Below are 26438 nucleotides of genomic sequence, written 5' to 3'. Positions count from 1 at the left end.
GTGAAAATGAGTTTTGGTAGACACTTTATCAAACACCAGGAGAGAAATAGAAAGCAATGAAGGTGAGCAAGCTAAAAGAGATAAACAGAAATTCTGTCGGAGAGAAGAGCAGAGCTTCCTCAAGGGAGGCGTTCCTGGAAGAGAAGTGGCAGTGAATTAAACACTAAAATAAGAGCAAAATATTGCGGATGCTGGAACGCTGAAACAAGAACAGAAGGTGCTGGAAATACTCAGCAAGTCTGGCAGCATTTGTCTCTCCATAGATGCTGCCAGACCTGCTGATCAAAAAACCTACCCCTTTGACCAAGTTTAAGGAGCCTCTTAAATGAGGCAAGAGCACAGTGGCGCAGTGGTTAGCACTGCGGCCTCACAGCTCCAGCGACCCGGGTTCAATTCTGGGTACTACCTGTGTGAAGTTTGCAAGTTCTCCCTGTGACTATGTGGGTTTTCGCTGGGTGCTCCGGTTTCCTCCCACAGCCAAAGACTTGCAGGTTGATAGGTAAATTGGCCATTATAAATTGCCCCTGGTATTGGTGGGGATGTGGTAGGAATATGGGATTAGTATAAATGGGTGGTTGATGGTTGGCACAGACTTGGTGGGCTGAAGGGCCTGTTTCAGTATCTCTAAAAAAAAATAAAGAGGTGGATAGACGGAAAGGTGGAGTTTTAGGGAGGTTGAGTGAGTGAGGTTGAAATATCACTCAGTGAGTCCTGTCTTGGTGGTAAATAAGCAGTATGATTACTCTAAATATTCAGTCAAAATAAGGAATGACAAAGATAATAGATTAATATTGTCAAAGGTAGGGTTTGAACAAACTCAAGCAAAGAGTTGAGTTTGGTTTGCTTCACTAGGGTGTGAAAGTGCAGTGTTTAAACAGCTACCTATTTAGTCCATACAGATTTCTAGCTTGCTTATGCCGTAACAAGGTTGCTAATTTTCCATATTTGGATGTAGTAATTTGATCTGTTTCATTGCAGGCTTCATCCATTAATTGCTGCAAGGTTTACTTGTAATGTAGAGCAGTTAAAAAGAAACAAAGTCATTGTTCTTTTGATATATATATTTGTTCTTGGGATGTGGGCAATGCTGGCAAGTCTGGATCAAGGTTGTGATGAGGTCTGGCCAAATTATTTTGGTGGAACCTGAACTGCTCATTGGTGAGCAGGTTATTGTTGAATAGTTTTCACTTGAATGCAGTACTGATGAAACCTTCAATCACTTTATTGGTAAGAGGGAGGAGACTGATAGGTAGTAATTGCCCAGGTTAGATTTTACCTTGTTTTTCGTGGAAGTTGAATAATGGTCATTTCCTATCAATGCTGCCATGGACAGACATGTCTGGGACAAGTAGCTTGGCAAGGTCAAAGTCGGCATTACTATTTATATTGGCTCCCGCACCTGCTGAGGCAAATCTAGTCTGTCAGTTATATCTTTCAGAACTTGGTCAGCTTGGTCAATGGTGGTACAGTACTATTGAGACACTCATGGTGGTGGAAATTGAAGCTCCCCCTAACTAGAGTACATTATAGGACTTAGGAACATAGGACTTAAGAGCAGGTGTAGGCCATTTGGCCCTTTGAGCCTGCTCCGCCATTCGATAAGATCATCCTGATCATATTGTGGTCTCAATACTACTTTCCTGTATGCCTCCCATAACCTTTAACTCCCTTGTCTATCAAAAATCTAACTCAGCCTTGAATAAATTCAATGACCATGTCTCCACTGCTTTCTGGGGAAGAGAATTCCACCGACTAACGAGCCTCTGAGAGAAAAAAATTCTCCTCATCGCTGTCTTCAAAGGGAGGCCTCTTATTCTTAAACTGTGTCCCCTAGTTCTTGTCTCCCCCACAAGAGGAAACATCCTCCCGATATCCACTCTAGCAAGTCCCCTCAGGATCTTATATGTTTCAGTAAGATCACCTCTCATTCTTCTAAACTCCAATGGGTATAAGCCCAACCTGTTCAACTTTTCTTCGTAAATAAGCCCTTCATGCCCAGAATGAGTCGAGTGAACTTTCTCTGAACTGCGTGTAATGAAATTATATCCTTTTTAAAATAAGGAGAGCAAAACTGTACTCAGTACTCTGGATGTGATCTCACCAAGGCCCTGTACAGCTGCAGTAAAACTTCCCTACTTTTATAATCAATTCCCCTTGCAATAAACACCAACATTCCTAATCACTAACTGTACCTACATACTAACCTTTTGTGATTCATGTACCAGGACACCCAGATCCCTCTGTACCACTGAGTTCTGCAATCTCTCCATTTAAATAGTTTACTAGTTTTCTATTCTTCTAGTCAAAGTGGCCAAGCTCACATTTTCCCACATTATACTTCATCTGCCAAATTTTTGCCCACTCACTTAACAGGCTGAATTTTACAGACCCCCCCAGTGCCATGGGTTGTGGAGGGAAATGCTGGAAAATGCCTCCAGGAGAGAGCTGCCACGCACCCCGGCGCCGTGAGGACCTGGCCTGATATCGCTGGTGGCAGTGAGGCCTTGTGGCAGCAACTCCCCCCACCTCCCCACCCTCCCCCCGCTGCTCGGCGATGGGACCTCTGAATAAATTTAAATCACTGATTAATTAACTTTACGTTCTCGCCATCTGTCCCGGTGCGATATTTGTGCCAGTGGCCGACACTCCCGCGCCTTCGGATCCCCGTCCAGCGAACCGAGGCGGAACACTGGTGGGAACGGGGGAGGAGGTAATTTTCTCTGTGCGAGAGTGGGAGGAGCGGGTCAAACTCATATCATTGGTGTAGGGGCTAGTTGGAAGGGTTATAGCGTAAAGTTTATATATTTTGGGGGGGCGATGGAGAAGGTCAGGTGGGCAAGGGAAATGTTTTGCAGGAGAGGGCAAGAAATTAATTTAGTTGTTAATGGGGAGTGGGAGAAGGGCAGAATAAATGAATTTAATTTTTAAAATAACATTTTTCTTTAAATACGTAAATTGAAGGATAGGGCTTGAAGCCCTTTAAAAATGGCATCAGTGCCTGCGCACAGGCAGCTGACGCCATTGCAGGGGACGGACAGCCCGCCCCCTCCATGTCACTCGGGGGGGGGGGGGGAGTGGGGGGCGGTCCGCCCCAGCTATTTAAATGAGCCGACGCGCTGAATATCGTGGTGGCTCCGCAACGTGCAGCTCGCGCAAGCAGACTGGCGGCGGGATTATAAATTTCAGCCCAACCTATCTATAGCCCTTTGTTGACTCTTTACCTCCTCTTGATAACTTACTTTCCTTCCTATCTTGGTGTCATCGGCAAATTTAGCTGTCATACATTCGGTCCCTTCATCCACGTCTTTGATATAGATTGTAAATGGTTACGACCCCAGCATTGATCCCTGTGGTGCTCCAATAGTTATAGCTTGCCAACCCGAAAAAGTCCCATTTATCTCTACTGTCTGCTTCCCGTTAGCTAATCCGTCCTTTATCCATGCCATCATTCTGTGTCCTTGTTTACCTCAGAGCTTCCTCCAAATAATGTTCAACATAGAGAGAAGTGGTAAGTGATGATTAGCATGAACTTGACCCTGCTTGATCTGAAGCCATGAGACTTCAAGGTGAAGGATTGCTAGGGCCATTCCCACTGTGTCCCCACACCTGGTGGATCTATACAAATGGGGCACCAGGACATATCCAGGGATAGTGATAGAATGTCTGGGATGCTGACCGATTTATATGATTCTGAAAGCATGATTATATCAGACTGCTGCTTAGCTAGTCTGCAGGACAGGTCTCCCAATTTCCCAGATGATGAATAAAACCACACAGGTTCAACTAGATTGAGATTGCATTAGTTTTATCCTGCTACTATGGCTATTGCCAATGGGTCCATGCAATTTTATTGTGAATATTTCTCAGAACACCTCAAAATATTTCCTGTATGATACGTTACTTTGAAATGCAATGGAATAATATAAATGGAAGGACACGTAATCCTCCACACTCAGTTTCCCTCTCTATGGTTTACTCAGGCAATAATTTACACCCACATTGTGGAGATGAAATTCTGTTCCATTTGTTATGTGGCAAACAAAGCAGCCATATTTTCACACACAGAATTACAAGTAACCAGGTAATCTTTATTTTGGTTGGTGCTGGTTGAGGGAGGTATCATGGTCAGGAAAACATTCTTCATTGGTCCAAAACAGTTTGGAACATCCATGACAAGCCTGATTTGGGAAGGCATTTCATAAAGTGCCACAGAGGAGGCTTATAAAGAAGATGGAAACCCATAGATTTAAGGGGAAAGTGGCGGTATGGATGCCGAATTAGCTCAGTTACAGGAGGCAGAGGGTGATGGTGGATTGATGTTTTTCAGACAAGGTTTGTGGTGGTGTTCCCCAAGGGCCAGTTTTGGGTCCATTTCTTTTAAATGATCTAGTCTCAGGTGTAAGGAGCAGCATGATAAAGTTTGCAGAAATACAAAATTTGTCAACTTGATTGTAATAAAGATAGTTGTAGATTTCAGGGTGACATAGATAGGATGGTGAAATGGACACAAGCATGACAGATAGAGTTCAATGCGGGGGGTGTGAATTGATGCACTTTGGGAGGACTAATATGGGAAAACAGTATATGTAAATGGCACAATTTTGAAGCGTAGATGGGCAGAGAGACCTTGTTGTCCATACATACAAATCCTTAAACAAGGTGGCAGGACAAGTTGATAAGGCAGTTTTAAAAAAATCATATGGGTTCCTAGGTTTGTAAATAAATAAAAGCAAAGAGATTGTGCTTGGATTTTATAAATGATCAGTTAGGGCTCAGCTGGAATATTGTGGACAATTCTAGGCACCACACATCGGGAAAATATGTGAAGGCCTTAGAAAGGGTACAGAGGAGGTTTACCAGGAATGAGGGACTTCAGTTATGAAGAGAGTTGGAAAATTTAGGACTATTCTTCTTGGAACGGAGAAGGTTAAGAGGTGATCTAATAGTGGTTTCCAAGAGAGCAAGAGGTTTTTATACAGTTAGATAGAGAAACACTATTTCCTCTGGCAAGTGAGTAAATAACCAGTGTTATAGATTTATTATTATTGGCAAAAGGTCAGCAGGATGATGAGAAAATTTTTCGGAGTTTTCGGGATCTAGAACTCTACCTGAGAAGGTGGTGGAAGCTGATTTCCGAAATAATTTTAGAAGGGAGTTGGACAGATATGTGGGGATGAGACCTTAGAGTTACAGACAAAAAGCAGGCGTATGGGACAAAGCTTGACTGCTCGTTCCAAGAGTCAGCACATGCACAATGGACCAAATGGTACACTTCTGTGCTGTAAGTTTCTATAATTCTATGAATCCCCCTCCCCGCTCCTCCATATTTATTTTTGACCTGTGGATAGTACTGGGATTTCTATAATAGAGATTGTAGTGATGACACCAAATAGATCCTTTCAAACAGAAGAGCTAAGCACAGGCAAAAGTGGTAAAACATTTGCTGGAGAATGAATCCAGGTGAGTGTCAGGAGTGGTTGTAACAGATATGATGAGGATATCTTTTTTCGCAAGCATTTTGTTTTGGAATGCAATGCATTCTGTCATAAAGGGACGGAGTGAGAGAGATATTTTGATGGGGTCTTGCAAGCCAGTCAAAAGCTGCTTTTAAGTTGCTCCTCAGACACTGGCTCATCTACCATGGGTCTCCTTGCAGTCAGCAGCATATCAATGTAAAAGAGGCATTTTAAGTGGGTCTTCCTGGCTGTTGCTGGGATTAATGGGACTGGTATTTAGTGGGGTGGTGATGAGAGTGTATTTCAATGGTGATATTACAAACACATCACAGACAAACATTTCCATCATCTCCGTTGTAAAACAGTGCGATGACATCACTACTCTGTGCACGTGAGCTGGTCAGTGCGATGACATCACTACTCTGTGCACATGAGCTGGTCAATACACGACATGGAATACACACTGTATGTGACAGCATCTCAATTAGCTTGTTCTCCTGAGCTTGGGCTGCAATGTGAAAAGCTAAAGTCATGTATTCTCATGGTAGCATAGAAAAAAGAAACTGATTGTTATAAAAGGAGATGTGTGAATGCTGAAATCCTAGTCCACTCCTTATCATCAGGAATGCATTACTTTACTGTTGGAACCACTGAGGCTATGTCCAGGATTACAGTTCTTAACTGCTGGAGCCAACTGGGTGTTTGGAAAGGAAACCAACGCTCAACTGTTGGAGCCACTGGGGTTTCTCTGACCAAGACTGCAGCTCTGGTGCAGACAGTGGAACTCTCCAAACAGGAGTGCTGCTGTCCACTGCTGGAGCCAATTAAGATCTATGACCAGGATTCTGAAGCTTTGCTGCTGAAGATATTACATCTTTTAAAGTCAAACTTTCTATCTCTTGAGTTACCACACTTCATTTATAACCCATGAGTCATATAGCAAGCTGGAAATCAATCAATTATCACTTGGAGCAGAGTCCAAACATATGAGAATAGTTTAAATCAAAGCAAAATACTGCGGATGCTGGAAATCTGAAATAAAAACAAGAAATGCTGGAAGCACTCAGCAGGTCTGGCAGCATCTGTGAAAAGAGAAGCAGAGTTAACGTCTTGGGTCAGTGACCCGAAACGTTAACTCTGCTTCTCTTTTCACAGATGCTGCCAGACCTGCTGAGTGGTTCCAGCATTTCTTGTTTTTATATTATATGAGAATAGTTACTAGGTTCTGTACAGAAATTCACATCTAATGCTAGGGTTATGACTCACAGGCAGATGAATGGGTTTTTATTAAGATTATTACATAATAGAGATGTCCTAATTGGATTATATTGCCTGCATTAGCTGCTAGTTACAATGCCTGTGTATACTCAAGGAGAAGTAGAACTAGAGTAGCTGTAATACGTTGCTGACCGCAATGCTGACACTGGTATGTATGTTCATGATATAGGCCAATGTGTCTAAGCTTTTGCCTTTGGCTCTGGCTGTGTATGGAGCCTTGGAGTAACAAAAGTTTAAATTCATACTGCCATTCATTTGCACACACTTTAAATTCTTAACAATGACAGATATTGGTGTTATGATCTTGAATTTACTCAACAGTGAGGCAACAGTGCCAGAAATAGTTGTTTCCAAAGCTGCAAGTCCATAAAGGATAGGAAAACCAGCAAATAAGAGATAAAAGCACAAATAGTTTGCCTGGACATGGCTCAGTTGGTATCACTCTTGCCTCTGAGACAGAATATTATGGGTTCAAGCCCCATTCCAGAGACTCAAGCACATCATCTAGGCTGACAGACCAGTACAGTACTGAGGAAGTCATATACTGTTGGAAGTGGTGTCTTTCAAAGGAGGCATTAAACTGAGGCCCAATTTGCCCTCTCAGGAGAATGTATTGAATAAATTAAGATTTACCAGTAGGACAGTTCATTCAGTAAAAATCCAAGCATTATTCCAAAAAAGAGCAGGAGGGTTCTCTTTGGTGCCCGTTCAATTCTTATTACTCAACAAAAATCACAAAAACAGATTATGTGGTCATTTTGGCATTGCTGTTTGTGGGATCTTGTTGTGAGCAAATTGGCCACCACATTTCCTGCATCACAACAGTTCAAAAACTAATTAATCGGCTGTAAAGAGTTTTGAGGCATTGTGAAAGGTGCTAGCCTAACGTCTGTCATAGGGAAATTACTAGAATGGTTAAAGCAGGATGCTTAGAAAATCATAAAGGATCAGGCAGAGTCAACATGGTTTTGTGAAAGGGAAATCGTGTTTCACTAAGCTATTAGAGTTCTTTGAGGAAGTAACAAGCCAGGTGGATAAAGGGGAACCTGTAGTGTGCTGTACTTGGATTTCCAAAAGGCATTTGATCAGGTGCCACATCAAAAGTTACTACACAAGATAAGAGCACATGCTGTAGGGAGTAACATATTAGCATGGATAAAGGGCTGGTTAGCTAACATGAACCAGAGAGTAGGGATAAATGGGTCTTTTTCAGCTTGGCAAGCTGTAACTAGTGGAGTGCCACAGGAACCAATGCTGGGGCCTCAACTATTTACAATTTATATCAATAACTTGGATGAATGGACCGAGTGTAGGTAGCTAAATTTGCCAATGACACCAAGATAGGAAGGGAAGTAAGTTGTCAAGAGGAGGTAAAGTGTCTACAAAGGGATAGAGATAGGTTAAGTGAGTGAGCAATAATTTGGCAGATGGAGTATAATGTGGGAAAATGTGAACTTGTCTACTTTGACAGGAAGAATAGAAAAGCTGTATACTATTTAGAGATTGCAGAACTCAGTGGTATACAGAAGGATCTGGATGTCCTGGTTCATGAATCACAATAGGTTAGTATGTAGGTACAGCAAGTGATTAGGAAGACAAATGGAATGTTGCTGTTTATTGCAAGGGGGGTTGATTATAAAAGCAGGGAAGTTTTACTGCAGCTGTACAGGACCTTGGTGAGATCATATCTGGTGTACAGTTTTGCTCTCCTTATTTGAAAAATAATTGTGCTAGAAGCAGTTCAGAGAAGGTTCACTCAACTAATTCTGGGAACGAAGGGCTTATCTTATGAAGAAAGGTTGTACAGGTTGGGCCTATACTGGTTGGAGTTTAGAAAAATGAGAGGTGATCTTATTGAAACATATAAGATCCTGACGAGACTTGATAGAGTGGATACTGGGAGGATGTTTCCCCTTGTGGAGGAGACTAGAACTAGGGGACACAGTTTAAAAATAAGACGTCTCTCTTTTAAGATGGAGATGAGAATTTCTTTTCCTGAAAGGGTCGTTCGTCTGTGGAATTCTCTTCCATAGAAAGCAGTGGAGGCTGGATCATTGAATTTATTCAAGGCTGAGTTAGATAGATTTTTGATAAACAAGGGAGTCCAGGGTTATGGGGGGCAGACAGGAAGGTGGAATTGAGACCACAACCAGATCAGCCATGATCTTATCGAATGGCAGAGCAGGCTCTAAGGGCCGAATGGCCTACTCCTGCTCCTAAGTCCAATGTTCCTACATAAATGCAAGCTGTTCCTTTAAGGGCCAGATTGTCAGGAGTCTCACATAGCCCGAAGGCAGCAGCTTGGACCCCCTTGATTTCTACTGTATGTGATGGTTTGAACAATGTGTTTACTGCTTTCATGCAACTGTTCAAACTACGTCAGAGTAGGCATGTGTCCTGTGCACCCCCAACTCCTATACACCCACAGGGGAGGCGTTGGCGTAGTGGTACTGTTACTGGACTAGTAATCCAGAGCCCAGGCTAATGCTCACCACAGCAGATGGTGAAATTTGAATTCAATTAATAAAAATCTGGAATTAAAAGCTAGTCTAATGGTGGCCATGAAACCATTGTCGATTGTTGTAAAAACCCATCTGGTTCACTAATGCCCTTTAGGGAAGGAAATCTGCTGTCCTTACCTGGTCTGGCCTACATGTGACTCCAGACCCACAGCAATGTAATTGACTCTTAAATGCTGGCCTAGCCAGCGACACCCACATCCCACAAATGAATTTTAAAAAAGTACGAGTCCCTCCAATCGAGTGTATCAAATACCATTTCACGAAATTAATTAAAATAGAATCATAAAAGACGTGTCCTGAAACTAATCAGATAAATGTTATCATTCCATCTCCTGTAGCCTCACCTAAAGCTTGAATCTCATTCCAGCTTGGCAGATCCTTGTCACAGCTGCCAAAGGAATACGCCTGCTGTTCTTGAGAACTTGACTTCCAAATTACAGCTGATAGTATCAATTACATTCTCCTGTGGCAAGTCTTTGTGAATACATGCTGTAAACATCATTAGAAAGTCAGTGTTCCCACTGTCTTCAAAAGGCATGTAGGCATTTCGTGAGTGATCTGTCCTACCGGTAAATCTTAATTTATTCAATTTACAGTCTTTCTCGCCACAACTAGAGACAATGTTGGGAGAGCTTGAAATTTGATTAATGTGGATTTTTATGTACAGTACACTGATAGTGGTAATTGTACACAAAACATTAATTACTGCCTTTTTGAAATTATTAGTTGATCTCTCACAGCATTGCACAAGAGGAATTAAAACCATTTAGTCTTCATGTGAAATGGGGTTGGGGGGTGCGGTGTATAATTAGCTCCTAATTTAAAATTATAGATTGTCATTATACTTCAATTTCCATTCTTAATTTATGTGGCATCTCCATTGATGGAAGGGTGTAATTACAGCATAACAAATTTAATACAGGCCATTCCATTATAAATATTGGCATAGGAATTTATAAAGGAACATGTTGATAGGAAGTGCATGCAGATGTAAGGTATTTAATATAGATAGTCAAAGTTTGCAATTTAGAAAGCTTTGATACATTGTCCTTTCTCTCCAATTTTCCTTTGAAAAATGTTGATATTTCCTGAGACTTCCTCATACCCATTCCATTCAGAAATAATTAAGTTTCCTTCCCAGCGTACAAAACACAGCCTCTACCCAATGCAGTCAAATTGTGGGGGGGGGGGAGGGGGTGCATGAAATCATGCCCTCCCATTTTATGACACTCAACATTTCTGCTTTATCCTCATCATTCCTGCACTACTCATGAAAGGGTATTTCTCTATATACGCTATTGAGATAGATTCATTGAATCATTTCAGTTTTTGGGCAGCAGCAGCTACGAATGCAATTGCCACATGTCAGTGTCCTCTGTATCACTGATACATGATGATGCTTGTGCTCAGGAAATAAAGATTTATGCCAGAAATAAACTTGCAATTGCTTACTGGGAAATCCTATTACTGGCACATATTTTACATTACAGATACTTTACCAAGAGCATTGCATAAGAATAGCAATAGGAAAAGGAAAATCTCGAATGTTCACTAACGTTGGCTGTCATTATGACTTCTGGAATATAAAACAACTGGTAGACATTTACCATCTTTTCTCTAAAAATTCTCACAACGCATCTTCCCTTGTGGCCAATTTTCTCCTTTCCTTCTCAAGACTCCTGACTCACATTGCAGCATGGTTCCACAAATGCTGGTAGTACCTCTTGACCCATCAGCCATTTGTCACCCATGAGTGTGGCCATAATTATAGATACTATATTGTTCCTTCTCAGAATCAGAATGTGGTTGCCAGGCATAAGTTAGGAGACGTCATTAGAAGCCGTTCAGCTGTAAGGTGACACCTGTTCAACACCAGCTGCCAAGTAAGTCCTACCCTTTGGCCATGGCAGAGAATAAAATGTTGACTTTGTGCACCTTCAGGAGATTTTGGGGGAGATTTTTCACTTTTGGCCAAGGTGCTAAACTGGTGAGTGCACATCCGCTCCCTGTTATATACCCCACTGGTTTTCCTTTCCATCAACCAGCAAGCAGAAAGGAAAATCAGATAGGGTGTATCATGGACAGTTGATCTGCTACCTCCAGTTTTCCCATATTGCCGAACCTGAAAATTACCCCCATGCTATATTGTCCATTAGTTGATAATTTCTCCCAATTTCCAGCAGTTTTCTTACCCAAATCTACAGTGGCTAGAGTCATGATTATTGAAATACATGAAATTCCTGAGATGCTAAGGCCAGATAATCGAGTTCAGAATGCCCAGCCACAAATTCTGAGGCTGAAATACTTCTGAGAACTAGTGTATCTGAGTCTGCTCAGTTGCTTGGCCTAGCTTGGCAGCAAGAACTTTGAGCATTGCTGCTGTTTGACACATCACGCTCGTGCAGGTAAAGCAATGCAAATTTATTCCATCACAAATTGAGAATCACAGTGCCCTGACTATTACTTCCAAGCGGAATGATAAGATTTGTGAAGAAAGATTACAATGCTACGGCAACCGTAAAGGAGTATGCCAACTGAAAATGTTGAGCCTAAACCTAATAAAATCAATATGGATGACCACATCCTACAGAAAAATAAATGAGGGAGGAAATCTAATACCCTCTTTCAAACCATTCATCTGCATTGTAATTCAGAGACTTAGTTCCAATATAACTGTGCAAAGATTTTTTTTTAATAGAGATACAGCACTGAAACAGGCCCTTCGGCCCACCGAATCTGTGCCGACCACCAACCACCCATTTATTCTAATCCTACACTAATCCCATATTCCTACCACATCCCCACCTGTCCCTCTGTTCCCCTACCTATACTAGGGGCAATTTATAATGGCCAATTTACCTATTAACCTGTTGGCTGTGGGAGGAAACCGGAGCACCCGGCGAAAACCCACGCAGACACAGGGAGAACTTGCAAACTCCACACAGGCAGTACCCAAAATTGAACCCAGGTCACTGGAGCTGTGAGGCTGCGGTGCTAACCACTGCGCCACTGTGCCACCCAATATTTCTAATATTGAACAGAAAATTGATGTCAGTTGTTCTGAACCAGCTGATGTGGTAATTAATATTCAGAATTATACATTTCCTGTATGTCCCTTGCAGGAAAAGGGAAATGCTCCCCCACCCCAATACCTAAAGGAATATGTTCTTTAAAAGCTTGTTTGGTATATGCTAGAATGGCCAGTATCGGAAGGAACTTCCAGACATTAGAGGGGAAACTAGAAGTGCTCTGTTAGACCAAAGACCATGTGGTAATTGTATCAATTTAATAGGCAAGGACTTTTCCTACATGTCAATAAATCAGTGTTTATGAAGACAAACTCCTAGTGAGAGATACTGAGCCAAATTGTAGCACACGTACCACTGCATCAGCTGAGATACCCTAATCTAAGAATCAAAACTAGGATTTTCCTAGTGTGTATGGCTTGGTTCTGTGCTGCTTAATACACTTAACCAGCTGACGCTGATTTATATTCTCCATATAGTGATGATATTGTGAAAGTGAAAAGACTCTTTCAATATGACGATATGCAGCCAGGTGATGAGGATGCTTTCTCCAGGGAACCATTCGTGATTCAGCTCAAATCTCCATTCACAGGTATAGTTCTTAACTGTTCCACAGCCAGAGATGGGAAGCCATCAGACTTAAACCATTTCTGTGACTCTCCATATACAAGTGGGCGACCTCAGTAATATAGTCAGAGAGGCTATGAAGTCCATTAAAATGAAGAGGGTGTTGGGAAAAAGGAAATTAATAGAGAGGGCAAGTCATACTGTGTTATTCTCATGTACGTTCTTGCATTCATATTAACAGCAGCATTGGGAATGACATGAGAGTCACATTCATGGGGGAATGGGAAAGAGAACAATGTATAAGAGAGTAACCTAAAAATATTGTTTTTTTTTTAAATTATAAATTGTCCCAAAACTTTCTCAAACAGATCAGTGACACAAAGTGCTTCCTCTTTAACCAGGCACCACAGAGTGGGTGAGTTCATCAGTCCCCAACCAGGTTGGTGGGTGGAGTTCAAGGGTGAGGGAAGGAGTAGATGGTGACATCAGTTTTCCCCCATACATACAAGAACATAGAAATGTGTGCTGCTGTCCCCAAAATACACAATTATGAAGGTGTTCCTATTTTTTTAACATTAGGTGTCCTAACCCAATGTTCTACTGTAAGAGGTCTAAAATGCCGACAAAATTATTATATAACTTGTGGCTTTTAACTGACTATTTTCTCTGAATTATACAGACACAGCACACTACTGTCTCATGTAAAAATGTAGACGATGTGGTTTTATCGTTTCTCAAACTCCCTTCTGTACAAAATAGTGTGTGTGTGCAGGTAGCTTCAAAGGGATCTACTGGACAGGGCTGTGCTAATACAAGCAACAGGAATGCTCAAAAGACAGTTGGATACTAAAGGAATCAGGTGCCTAGACAGAGATGAGCTTTGATAGGCCGAATGGCCACACCACCATTTTAAGTTATAATCTGAAAAACCTGGTTTATTATTTTAAACTGCATGAGAACGGCACTGAGCATTAATATCTGCAGAAATCACTATATTTAGGGGCTTGTACAGCCTTCTGCTTGATTGGTATGTTCTACCTTCAGATATCACCACATGTTGGGAGTACGGGGCAGTCTATGTAGCCATCTACACTGCTGTACGTACAATTATGGATGCAATGCAGTGAAATCCTTAAAATTTATTATTCACATTCATATCATTTCGAAGGCAAAACATTATGTGTTAAATTATACACCATAAAGGCAATGATTCAGGTGCCAAACCATTTTTGCACGAGAGGAATGTGGCTTTCTGACCATTGACTACACATCAATATAAAAATGGCCCAACTTGCAGGAAATTGGCAGAATCTCATAGGCCTAAAGGATAACTGCACACTTATGCAGACTTGACAGTCAGGTCTCTATATTACACGTCAAAGGCACTACCTGTACACGATGACAAAAAATAAAAAGAGGAAAAGAAAGCGACAAGACCAAAAGAACGGTAAACTAAAAGCTCTTATTAACTGCAACAGCAAAGGATCCAGTGTTTGCTCTTCAGCAAACCCATGAGCCTGAATAATGGCTGTAAACTTGCATTATTCTTTGCAACAGGAGGTTGTAATTCAACAGATTTGTAGATCAACATTTGCCTGGGCCTTTAATGTCAGGATTTCCCTGTGTAACATTTAAATAGCTTGTATGCCCCCTTTCTGGTGAATTCTTTGGGCATATTTGGTACAGTACAAAGCAGGTAAAAGGGTAATAAGGGAATGGGGCATTGGATTTGAAGATCTACAGAATAATGAAGCTGAAATTGAGATTTATTAAGCACTGGATAGTGGCAAGATTGTACTGACGTTAGCTTGGGTTTTTTTTACATACTCTCAGTTGTGCAGGACTTTGTACTCATTCCTCAACACACAGCACCTGAAGATGCAGTCAAGGAAATTGACGAACTCTATGATGTCTTCCTGAAGATCCAAAAGGAGTGGAAAATTGAGGTGTGTTTTCAGAAAGCAAAACTATGCAGGAAGGTGCCACACATATTACTTTTTACAGCACAAGTCACATAATCAAATGATGTTACTCATCAACATCTGTAACTTTACCCTGCCCTGTTCCGATATATCTGAAAAAAGCCACCACACGATAATCACCAGTAGTCACATGTTCACTTTAATTATATGGTGAACACATTAACCCCTATTTTGCTAAGAACTCTGAAAATAGACTCATTCTAACCTCTAGCCCCGGTTAGTCCCCTATCTCAAAACTATTTTTTGCCACTGGAACCAAGTTCTGCTGTTCACTTATGATATTTGGGATGGTGGCAAAGTCATTGAGAACACAGTCAATCTTTACACTTCCAGGGCCTGAGGATGAATCTAACCTACTCTGAAGGGTGGAGGTCTCCCCTTGTTCTGGACAGTAATGTGGAGGAAGTTCAGGACAATATATGAATATATGATAATGACTGAAAGTCCTTATAATGGAAGTAGAAAATTAGGGCAATATCTAATGATAGACTAAAAAACTACAATTACCCCTTTTTATACAGCTTGTAGAAACTGTTCTTGTTTGGAGTTCTGTTACAGGCTCACTCTCTGTTCATTTTAATGCAGATTGTGATAGAATTTTCTTCATACCAATCTAATGTATAAACATCCTGGTCACTTTCCCGATCTCTGAATAACTTCACCTCATGAAGGTGCCTTCCACTCTAATTTACCTTGCTTCTTTTCGATATGGCTTATTTTCTGTTGGATTGTCCCCCACTGTTTAATTTTGAGTTTCTTCTATATCCTGTATCTCTTTTCTCCACTGCCTTTCCTGAGGTACTTTCTTCTTTAGTTCTGCTTCTTTCTATCAGCCTTGTTTGTGCTACCTCTTTTCAAATTCCTTGCAAAGACTGACGGCCCCCTGCGTATTGACAACCAGTCAAACCTGGTTCCAATTACCCTATGTGGCTCACATGATCACAAGGTAATTATGATTTGGAAGTCTGCTGAGCTTATAATGATTCATCCCTCCTGAAGCACTTTACAATTCCTCCCCATTGCAAGTGTCAACCGCTCTCTGTGTGAAGAGGAAATTCCGGATTCCTGAAAGTTACTCTTTACTAGTTTAAAATTGTGTTCCGGATTTACCTTTCCATATCATTTACTGTCTTATTTACTCTCAGGTCCCTTCATTGTGAGCTGAAAACTCGTTGAAGTGTTTCTTCATAGCTCAGCTTCCTGACACTAGAGAACAAACCTACGGTATTCCCTGCACTGCTTTCAGTATTCGAGTATTTCCCTTGTGTCTGGGGCCTCAGAACTGGACACAGTACTCAAGCTTTGGTCTGACCAGAGTACTGCACGGTTTCTGAGTCCAGTCTATCTCATCTAGAATAAACACCTACAGGACTGAGTCCTGCTTGCAAGTGATCATCATATTTTAATGTGAAGAATCAGTGCCAGAGTCTCACTGATTGAAAGCCCTATCAAAGAAATATGTCAGGCCAAGAAGGTGGGAGAAAGTTCAGGTTGATGGACCAGTCAGATCACACAAATTGGATGGGTAGACACAGATAGGAATGTTTTTTGGAAAAATGAGGAGGTGGAATGAGGACTTGAGTGGAAATGACAGACAGAGGCAGAAGGTGCAGACTAAGGTCAGAGAAATCAATGAAGGAAATATGGAAGGGGGCAGCTGATAGATTTGGTGTGGGGTGGTGAAATAGCAAAGGCATGAACAGAAGTGGTAAAAATTCACTTGTATCAGAATTTTACTTTGGTGTGAGAATTACACCTGAGACAAGGCTCATTGATATCACTGTTGATTCAAAACTCACAATAGGTGGTGGTTTTAGTGGGAAATTGGGCCCACAACCTCATATCTACTGTCATCCCCTTTCACATAGAATATACAGAAGAGAAACAGGCCATTCAGCATAACCTGTCCATACTCCCATCGTTCCTCATCTAGCTCCATCAGCATAACTCTCTATTCCCTTTTCCCTCATATGCTTTTCTAGCTTCCCCTTAAATGCATCTATACTAGTCACCAAAACTACTCCTTGTGATAGAAAGTTCCACATTCTCACCACTCTCTGGGTGTAGATGTTTCTTCTGAATTCCCTATTTGATTTCTTGGTGACTATTTTATATTGATGACACGTAAGAATTTCAGTGACCACATTTGGTTCCTCAATTTAATGTTAGCTGTAAAATTACGAATACAGCATTCATACCACAAATAATCTGACTATTATCAATAAACTATTTAAATGAATTTCAAGAGTAATTCTCCTGCCATCCTAAAGGCTCACTATGTAAGCTTGTGATTGACCGGGGCATTGGACAGCAGCCCAGAAAACATGGGAAGACCTGAGAGGTCTCACTCGTTAGGAGTGAACCGTCCAGTTTGGGTTAAAAATGTAACATATTCTGTTAGCTTTCACTCATGAAATTGATCACACTTCCATTTACATCCTTGAACTGTTTTCTAATCTGAGTTATGCCTCCCATGGATACCTTCCAGGTCTCATCCAATACCATTCTTCATGTATGAGCTTAGGGTATGAATGCCAATTGGCTGCCTGACAGCTCACAAGGGGGCATCAGAGATGCACACCACACATATGCATTTCCCAGCAGGAATCATTAGCTAACAAGCAGGAGAATAAACCCTGACTTTTTTTGCCCCTGCCTAAACCTGAGGCGCCAAAGCTCATTGTAGCATCTCTAATGCCCCTCCAAGTTGAGATTAGCAAACTCACCATTGATCCAGTATCAAACCCGATACCTTCCTCATCTGTATGGGCTGGATTTTAAGGAGCCGTCAATGTCAGTGGCCGACGGGACCACAATTTGAATAGTCAAATTAATATAATAAATTTAAATATACTCTCGCCGCCTCCTGATGGCCTACCGTGATCTTTGGCCCGGTGGCCAGCACTCCCGCGCCTTCGGATCCCCGTCTGGGGAAACAAGGCGCAACACTGGTGGGGAGGGGGGAGGAGGTAAGTTTCTCACTGGGGTGGGGGGTGGGGGAGAAATGGGGTTAAATTAACGTCATGGGTGTAAGGGATGGTGGGAAGGGTTGTAGTTTAAAATTTGTGCAGTTTGGGGGAGGGAGGTCAGATGTTAAAGGTGTTTTGGGGGGAAGGGCAAATAATTAATTTAATTGTTATGGGGGGTGGGAGAGGGGCAAAAGAAATGTATTTGTTTAATTTAATTCAATCTACCTTTAAATATTTAAATAAGGTGGCAGGGCTAACAGCCCTTTAAAAATGGCATCAGTGCCTGCGGACAGGCAGCTGACGCCATTGCCAGGGATGGACAGCCTACCCCTTCCATGTGATTGGGGGCGGGGGGCTGCCCTGGCTATTTAAATGAGCTGCCGTGCTTGGGATTGCAGTGGCTCTTCTGCGTGAGGTCCGCCATTTTTGAAGTTCGCTGCCAATCCTCCATCCCATGACTCAGTACCACACAAGTACTTGGCTGTCAGGAGAACTCAACTTCCTTTGCCTTGGTGGGCTCGCAATCTGTCTAAATTTGCTACCCTAAATCTTCCTCCTCAATGTTGGCATCACTGATTATAGGATTCTATCAGGCATGGTAATGAGTTGGGACCGACTGCAATAGGGATACAATAAAAAAAAAAGTTGAAGAAATGATTTAGGATTAAAAACAATCCTGTGAAAGAATGGAAAGCATTACAGTTATCATTTAAACATTACTAAAAATGAGACTTTTCAACCTGGTAATGACTCAATGTACTAGTAGGCAAATGCTTAATATTTCTTTTTAGAGTGAAATTAACCAATTTGAAGTAAATGAGTTATTATGTTAAAATAGCGAGCAGAGGAATGTTCTACAAGCATATTTAAACATTACCAGAAGTTATTTCTAGTTTCAACTGTCTTAATTTAATCAGACACCGCACAGGAGGCGCTTTAATCATGTCACGCCTCACCTGACAGATTCCCCTTTCCACAGAACATCATGATACTTGGAGACTTAAATGCTGACGGAAGGTATGTATCGAAGAAGAAGATGAAAACAATCCGGCTCCGAAATGATAAAAAATTCCACTGGCTCATTGAAGACGATGAGGACACGACCACAAGCCTAAAGACAAACCAGGCCTATGACAGGTAAAGCAGAGATCACCAGCTTGGGAAGGGAACAGGGTCATTTCAAAGACTTTACTTAATTGTCTGGTTCCTTCCTCCCCCCGCCATCTGTTAAATTCATATTCCCCCCCTTTTTTTTAAGGAGACCCCTTCCCTCCACTCCACATAATTTCCAGCTGAGGACAGGTGGGATTTCTGACTGCCCATGAAGAGGTGTGAAAGGGGCTCTGGGTGACTCTTGTCCCACTAATTTTCCAGCCACTCACCCAGAATGGCGCAGATTGCACTAGTCATCTCTTGCTGGTAACCTGGTTGAAGTAAGGGCACTCATGGATGAAGTGAACACACCTCCAGTCACCTCTTCAGCCTGTTTCCTGGTTGCTTCGTATACCTAGCATTACTGTCTCATTAAAAGAAGATTGAAGGGTTACTGCCAGCAACAAGTTAATGTATTATTCATGTCGTCTTTTCTCCATGGATTGCTTTAAAAAAATTCAAAGGCTAGAATACTGTAATATTATTACCTTCAGTCAGGCTTCTGTTCCCGAAGGCACCTTTAATAAAACTTACTGCCAGCACGTGATATTCTTTACCTAACTCAATGCTGGCCATCTGTTATGCTGTATGCAATATTAATCCATAATTAATGTAACTCATTGAATCATAACATTTTACATACAGCAGGGAACCATGTAACCCCTTTGCACCTGAAAGAGCTTTCTACTTTGTCCTATTTCCCCCTTTTTTATCCATATCTATTAAAAAAATTCTCTTTAAGATATTTATCCACTTGCGTTTTACAAGCTATTATGTATTTTGTTTCCACTCTTGTTTTTGCTAGGGGATACTGGGAGAACCCTTTGCTCTTCGAACTATCCCATGACATTTCTTTTTACATCCACCTGAACAGGGAGAGTTTAAACCTCTCATCTAAAATACAGAATCTCCAACGATGCAGCACTCCCTCAGTACAGCACTGAAGTGGCATTTTAAGCATAGTGCTCAAGTTCTAACTGGACTTAAACTCTCAATCTTCTGACTCGAAGGCGAGAGGTGAGAATGCAAACTAACATTGTGCAGCCTATATATCAGTCTTACCACGAGAGAGGAAGCAGCCAGCTTATCTCCCCATTCACTCTCCCTAGAGATGTGACATTGCCATTCTTGAACTGGCGGCTAGATATGCAACTCACTTAAATTTCTCTCCCTCCTTTGTGGGCACGCTTCACCTCCACTTGTTGCCTTCCTCCACCAGGACAGCAATACTAACCCTGCTGGGAGCCCTGCACCAAGATACCATCGATGGTCGGTCTGCTCCTGGGCCTGGACAAGATGGCAATTCACAAGTCCAGGCTGCAGGCCTTCGGGGGGTCCGTCCTCCCTGATTGCCTGCCCCTCTTCCGTGGTTATGTTCGCACCCGGGTGTCCCTGGAGAAGGAGCATGCGTGTCCGCCGGTACGCTTGAGGCCTTCCGCGACTGGTGGGCACCGCAGGGACTGGAGTGCATCGTCGACGCCAAGAATGGCATTTTAATTTGAGTTTTTGGTTTATTTATCTGTTTTTAATAAAGTTATTCTAAAAATATGTATATAAAGGGGGCCTGAGGAATAAAGGCCCCCTCGACATAAAATATATAAAAGGGGCCTGGGGTATAAGAAAAAAAAAAGATACCATCTATGTAAAATTAACTACCATGACAAAAGTTCTAACTGCCTTGATGGCACAAGGGGAGAGGCCTCATACCAGAAACACAATTCCACTCAAAGGGAAAAGACTTTTAAAGGCATTCAAATGAGAAAACGTTTGAACTAACCCTGGGATACAGGAGAATGGCAATGCTGTTAATACTGTGGAAATATAAGGAATAAGATTCTGAACAAAGACTAAGATAGATCACCAATCCATTTAAAAATATGATGCCATATTTGGTTTGAAGAGTGAAATACATATGGGATGTCAGTTTTAAACTAAAGTGAGTGACCTCACTCGAAATGAATCAAGCTTGGATAAGATCGTATCCATTAACAATATATTTTTTTGTTTCCCTGTATAAAGTGCCTCGTTACAATGCAGTATTTCCCTTGATGTATGCAATTCCACAGTGAATTCTCTGTTTACACTGCTGCTGGCACTGTCTCTGATGTATGGCTGTTGCTGTTGTTGACAGGATTGTTGTTTACGGAGATACGTTTTATCAGGGGATTGTTCCAAATTCCGCAAAGCCCTTCAACTTCCAGGAAGAACTGAAATTGACTCAACAGCAGGTAGGTCAGATAGGAACAGATATCGTGAAGTGAGTTTTAACCCCTTCTGCCTAGTGGGAACAATGCGGGTGTGCGGGGGGTTCCTTGGTGTTCCTGCTGCCCGCGCCCCGACATAATTTTTACCTAAATGATAATGCATGAAGTATCCAGATAATAGTTATTTTCTTCATGATCAGGCTTTGGACGTGAGTGACCACTACCCCGTTGAGGTGGAACTCAAATTATGCGAATAAGAAGGAAAGCCGCGGATCAGCCATGATCTCATTGAATGGCGGGACAGGCTCGAGGGGCTGAATGGCCTAATCCTGTTCCTATCTTCCTATGAAATGAACCAGACCTGGCCAGAAACAGTGAACACAAGAGCACTGAAGAGAAACTGGGCGACACTGGAAAACTGCATTAATGTTGATTAATAGTTGAGTCTTGATGAAATTTGATGTAATTTTAATAATGTATCCATGAAGTTTCAGTAGATTAAAAATCCGCAGTTCTGTCATCAGCTGCACTAGTAAATATAAACAACCTAACCTTGCTTGTTCTTACAGCAGAAATCCACTGTTTTTCGTTGTTGGGAACAAAAGCACAGGAATGGTTGTCCTTGCTTTTACCAATGAAAATCTTGGGTGTCTCAACAGGAAACTTGTGTACCAAGTAAAATCAGGAGAGAGCATTGTGCAAAGTCTGTGGGTCCATTTGAGCACTGTTGCCCCAGGACCACTTAGTAAATGTAAAGGCCAGTGACCGTCTACTAAATCATTACACCAATTCCTGGACTGAGTTACCGCTATATTGGAATGAACAATACTCGGTGTCTAAAGTTAAAAAATGAAAGTCACGACCTGAAACGTTAGCTCTGTTTCTCGCTCATAAGATGCTACTTGATCTGCTGAGTATTCCCAATATTTTCTGGTTTTATTTCAGATTTCCAGCATCCACAGTATTTTGCTTGAGTTCTCCCTGGTGTCCTGGCCAATATTTATCCCACAATCAACATCACTAAAAACAGATTATCTGGTTATTATCACATTGCTGTTTGTGGGAGTTGCTGTGCACGTGTTGGTTGCCACATTTCCTACATTAAAACTTCAAAATTACTTCATTGGCTGTAAAGCGTTTGGGACATCCAGTGGTCATGATAGGCACTATATAAATGCAAGTCTTTCTTTCAATTACACAAACCGATAAATGCACAAAAGATTCTTGATAGAGGTTAGTGTACGAGCAAAGTTTTTTATACAGTCCTAGAGGTCAGGTGACCATTCAACATCCAAATAAGAGTGAGGGAGAGTAGCATTAGCAGTATTTCCATCCATTCGTAAATCTACCAGTTTAGGTTTTTTTCACGGAAGGAAAATGACAAAGCTTGAGGAAATAGGTACAGATCAATAGACACATAGCAGCTAAGCAGACCTAGGGCAAATTACATTTAATAATGAAATATGTAATGTCATGAAAAAAGCAAAAGTGGTTAGACAGAGGATACCAGTTAATATGGTCCAAAAAAACTGAGTGGGGTAGTGATCAAGCCTATCATCAGAGTATGACAGTGATGGCCAAACAAAACAGTGTCAGCAGCCATATGAGAGATCTAAAAGGCACTGTTAGCGGAGAACCATGTTCAAATGGAGCACTGGTTTCTGATAAGGCTGGTTCTCCAATCCATATTCTATTTTAGTGCAGCACCCACACCGGGATTGTAGAATTTAGTGTTCAGCAGGGGGTTGTACTGGATTTGTACCAGATTGCTGAAACCACACTTAATTTTTAGTTTTAGAGATACAGCACTGAAACAGGCCCTTCGGCCCACTGAGTCTGTGCCGACCATCAACCACCCATTTATACTAATCCTATACTAATCCCATATTCCTACCACATCCCCACCTGTCCCTATATTTCCCGACCACCTACCTATACTAGGGGCAATTTATAATGGCCAATTAACCTATCAACCTGCAAGTCTTTGGCATGTGGGAGGAAACCAGAGCACCCGGAGGAAACCCACGCAGACACAGGAGAACTTGCAAACTCCACACAGGCAGTACCCGGAATTGAACCCGGGTCGCTGGAGCTGTGAGGCTGCGGTGCTAACCACTGCGCCACTGTGCCGCCCCACTTGAGCAGTCTGGTTGAGTTCACGCTTTTTGTGGAAAGACAGATGTTGGCAAGACTTTTTTTTAAAAAAAGGAAAAAAAAGAATGGTTTGCAATCTTACATTATTGAGCTAAAAAGACAGGCACAATGAAAGAAATGTTTTCCCAATGGAACACACAAGATCTAGAACACACATGTATTGAACTACTTTGCACTTCTGGGGAACTGGGCACAAGCAGTTCACCTCCAGGAATGAGTTCAAAGCCAGCCTGACCAATGGAATCAAACTTATTTTTATGGGCAACATCTGAAATTAATTTGAGCAATTTCAAACTGGTTACGCACACAAATGACCCAATAGTTCCAAATCACCAATTAATAATTAATGATGTTACTTAGAAGGGTCATGAAGATGTCTGCTATGCAGTGTAAATTCCACATATTCAGTAGGAAGCAGTTTTCCTAGATGATTGAGGTAAACAATATGTACTTATATAGCACCTTTAACATAGTAAAACACCCCAAGCTGCTTCACAGGAGTGTCAAACAAAATTTGACACAATGCCACATAATGAGATATTAGGGCAGATAACCAAATGCTGAGTCAAAGAGGTATGTTTTAAGGAGCATCTTAATGAAGGACAGAGAATTAGGGAGGTAGAGGGGTTTAAGGAGGGAATTTCAGAGCTTAGGGCCTCAGGAGCTGAAGGCATGCCTGCCAAGGACGCAGCAATTAAAATCGGGGATGCTGAAATGCCAAGAATTGGAGGAGTGCAAATACCTGAGGGTTGTAGGACTGGAGGAGGTTACAGAGATAGGGAGGTGTGAGGGATTAGAAAACAAGGATGAGAATTTTAAAAATCAAGGTGCTGTTGCACCAAGAGCCAATGTAGGTCACCAAGCACGGGGGTGTCTGGAACTTGGTGCGAGTTAAGATACAGGCAGGAGAGTTTTTGATGAGTTTTAGATTTACGGAGGGTGGAAGATGGAAAACCGACCAGGCATGTGTTGGAATAGCCAAGTCTAGAGGTAACAGTAGCAGCTGAGCCGAGATGGTTGGGGTGGGGGGTGGCGGCTGGTGGTTGCTCTGTTTTTCGATAATGTTGGGGAGCATGTAGATGAGAAATAGGAGGGGGCCAAGGATAGATCGTAGAGGTAATGGTGCAGGAAGAGAAGACATTGAAGTGATTTTCTGGCTCTGACTGGATAGATAAGGACAGATCCAGGTAAGTGCAGTCTCACTTGGATGGTGGTGGAGAGGTGTTGGAGGGGTGTTGGAGGATGGCAGCACAGTGGCGAGCACTGCAGCCTCACAGCTCCAGCAACCCGGGTTCGATTCTGGGTACTGCCTGTATGGAGTTTGCAAGTTCTCCCTGTGACCGTGTGGGTTTTCGCCGCATGCTCTGGTTTCCTCCCACAGCCAAAGACTTGCAAGTTGATAGGTAAATTGGCCATTATAAATTGCCCCTAGTATAGGTAAGTGATAGGAATATGGGATTAATGTAGGATTAGTATAAAAGGGTGATTGATGGTTGGCACAGACTCGGTGGGCCGAAGGGCCTGTTTCAGTGCTGTATCTCTAAATAAATAAATGGTGAGGTCAACTGGATCACAGGCTGCAGACAGGTCAAGAATGATGAGAGGAGTAGTTTATCATGGTCAGTCACATAAGGATGTAATTTATGACTGAAAAGGCATAAGAACATAAATAGGTACAGGAGTAGGCCATTTGGCCTCTCAAGCCTGCCCTGCTATTCAATAAGATCATGGCTGATCTTCCCCAGACCTCAACTCCGCTTTCGTGCCAGTTCCTCATCACCCTCAACTCCCCGAAATTTCAAACATTTATCTACCTCCTCCTTAAATACTTTGTGATCTAGCCTCCACAATTCGCTGAGGTAGAGAATTCCAGACATTCACTACCCTTAGAAGAAATTCCTTTGCATCTCAGTTTTAAATGTGTCCCCCCCTTTATTCTGTAACTATATCCCCTAGTTTGCAAATCCACTAGTGGAAACATCTTCTCAACATCTACCCTGTCAAGCCCTCTCAGAATCTTGTACGTTTCAATAAGATCACCCCTCATTCTCCTAAACTCTAATGAATAAAGCCCTAACCTGTTCAGCTGTTCTTGATAAGTCAACCCCCTTCATCCCAGGAATCAGCCTAGTGAATCTCTTTTGAACTGCCTTCAATGCCAGTATATCCTTTCTTAAATATGGGGACCAAAACTGTACACAGGTGCAGCCTCACCAACACCCTGTACAGTCGTAACAAGACATCCCTATTTTTAAATTCCAATCCCCTAGCAATAAAGGCCAAAATTCCATTTGCCTTCTTAATTACTTGTTGCATCTGCATGCTAACCTTCTGTGTTTCATGCATAACACCCAGATCCCTCTGTGCTGCACTTTTTTTGAAGTCTCTCTCCATTTAAATAGTCTGCCTTTTGATTCTTCCTACCAAAGTGCATGACCTCACACTTTCCTACATTAAACTCCATCTGCCAAGTTTTTGCCCACTCACTCAACCTATCAATATCCCCTTGCAGATTCCTTATGTCCTCATCACAACATCTGCATTGTCTACAAATTTGGATACATTACACTCTACCCCCTCCAAGTCATTAATATAGATAGTGAATAATTGAGGCCCTAGGACTGATCCTTGTGGCACTCCACTAGTTACGTCTTTCCAACCTGAAAAAGACCCATTGATCCCGACTCTCTGTCTTCTGTGAGTTAACCAATCCTCAATCCATGTTAATATATTAACCCCAATACCGTGAGCTCCTATCTTGTGCAGTAATCTTTTATGTGGCACCTTATCAAATGCCTTCTGGAAATCCAAATACACTACATTTGCTCGTGCCCCTTTATCAACTGTTAGTTATATCCTCAAAGAACTCTAAACAAATTTGTCAAACATGATTTCCCTTTCAAAAAAATCATGCCAACTCTGATTGTATTTTATTTATTTATTTATTATTTTATTTAGAGATACAGCACTGAAACAGGCCCTTCGGCCCTCCAAGTCTGTGCCGACCATCAACCACCCACAATCCTACACTAATCCCATATTCCTACCACATCCCCACCTGTCCCTATATTTCCCTACCAGCTACCTATACTAGGGGCAATTTATAATGGCCAATTTGCCTATCAACC

The 26438-nt window shown here is 41.9% G+C and overlaps 1 protein-coding gene across 2 annotated transcripts in view; it reads left to right on the top strand.

Annotated features, from left to right (window-relative positions):
* dnase1l4.1 (deoxyribonuclease 1 like 4, tandem duplicate 1) overlaps positions 1-21702 on the top strand; it is a 39863-nt gene extending 18161 nt beyond the window's left edge. For both annotated transcript variants that reach the window (XM_068052010.1, XM_068052011.1), the window contains exons 5-9: positions 12762-12874; positions 14683-14795; positions 18780-18937; positions 21084-21180; positions 21357-21702. In XM_068052010.1, the coding sequence (XP_067908111.1) occupies positions 12762-12874; positions 14683-14795; positions 18780-18937; positions 21084-21180; positions 21357-21413 (538 nt within the window). In that variant the 3' untranslated portion in view covers positions 21414-21702. The remainder of the gene's footprint in view (positions 1-12761; positions 12875-14682; positions 14796-18779; positions 18938-21083; positions 21181-21356) is intronic.
* The last annotated feature ends 4736 nt before the right edge of the window (positions 21703-26438 follow it).

Source organism: Heterodontus francisci, chromosome 19, assembly GCF_036365525.1.
Source record: "Heterodontus francisci isolate sHetFra1 chromosome 19, sHetFra1.hap1, whole genome shotgun sequence".
NCBI classification, from domain to species: Eukaryota; Metazoa; Chordata; class Chondrichthyes; order Heterodontiformes; family Heterodontidae; genus Heterodontus; species Heterodontus francisci.
This window is presented reverse-complemented; position numbering and strand designations above follow the sequence as displayed.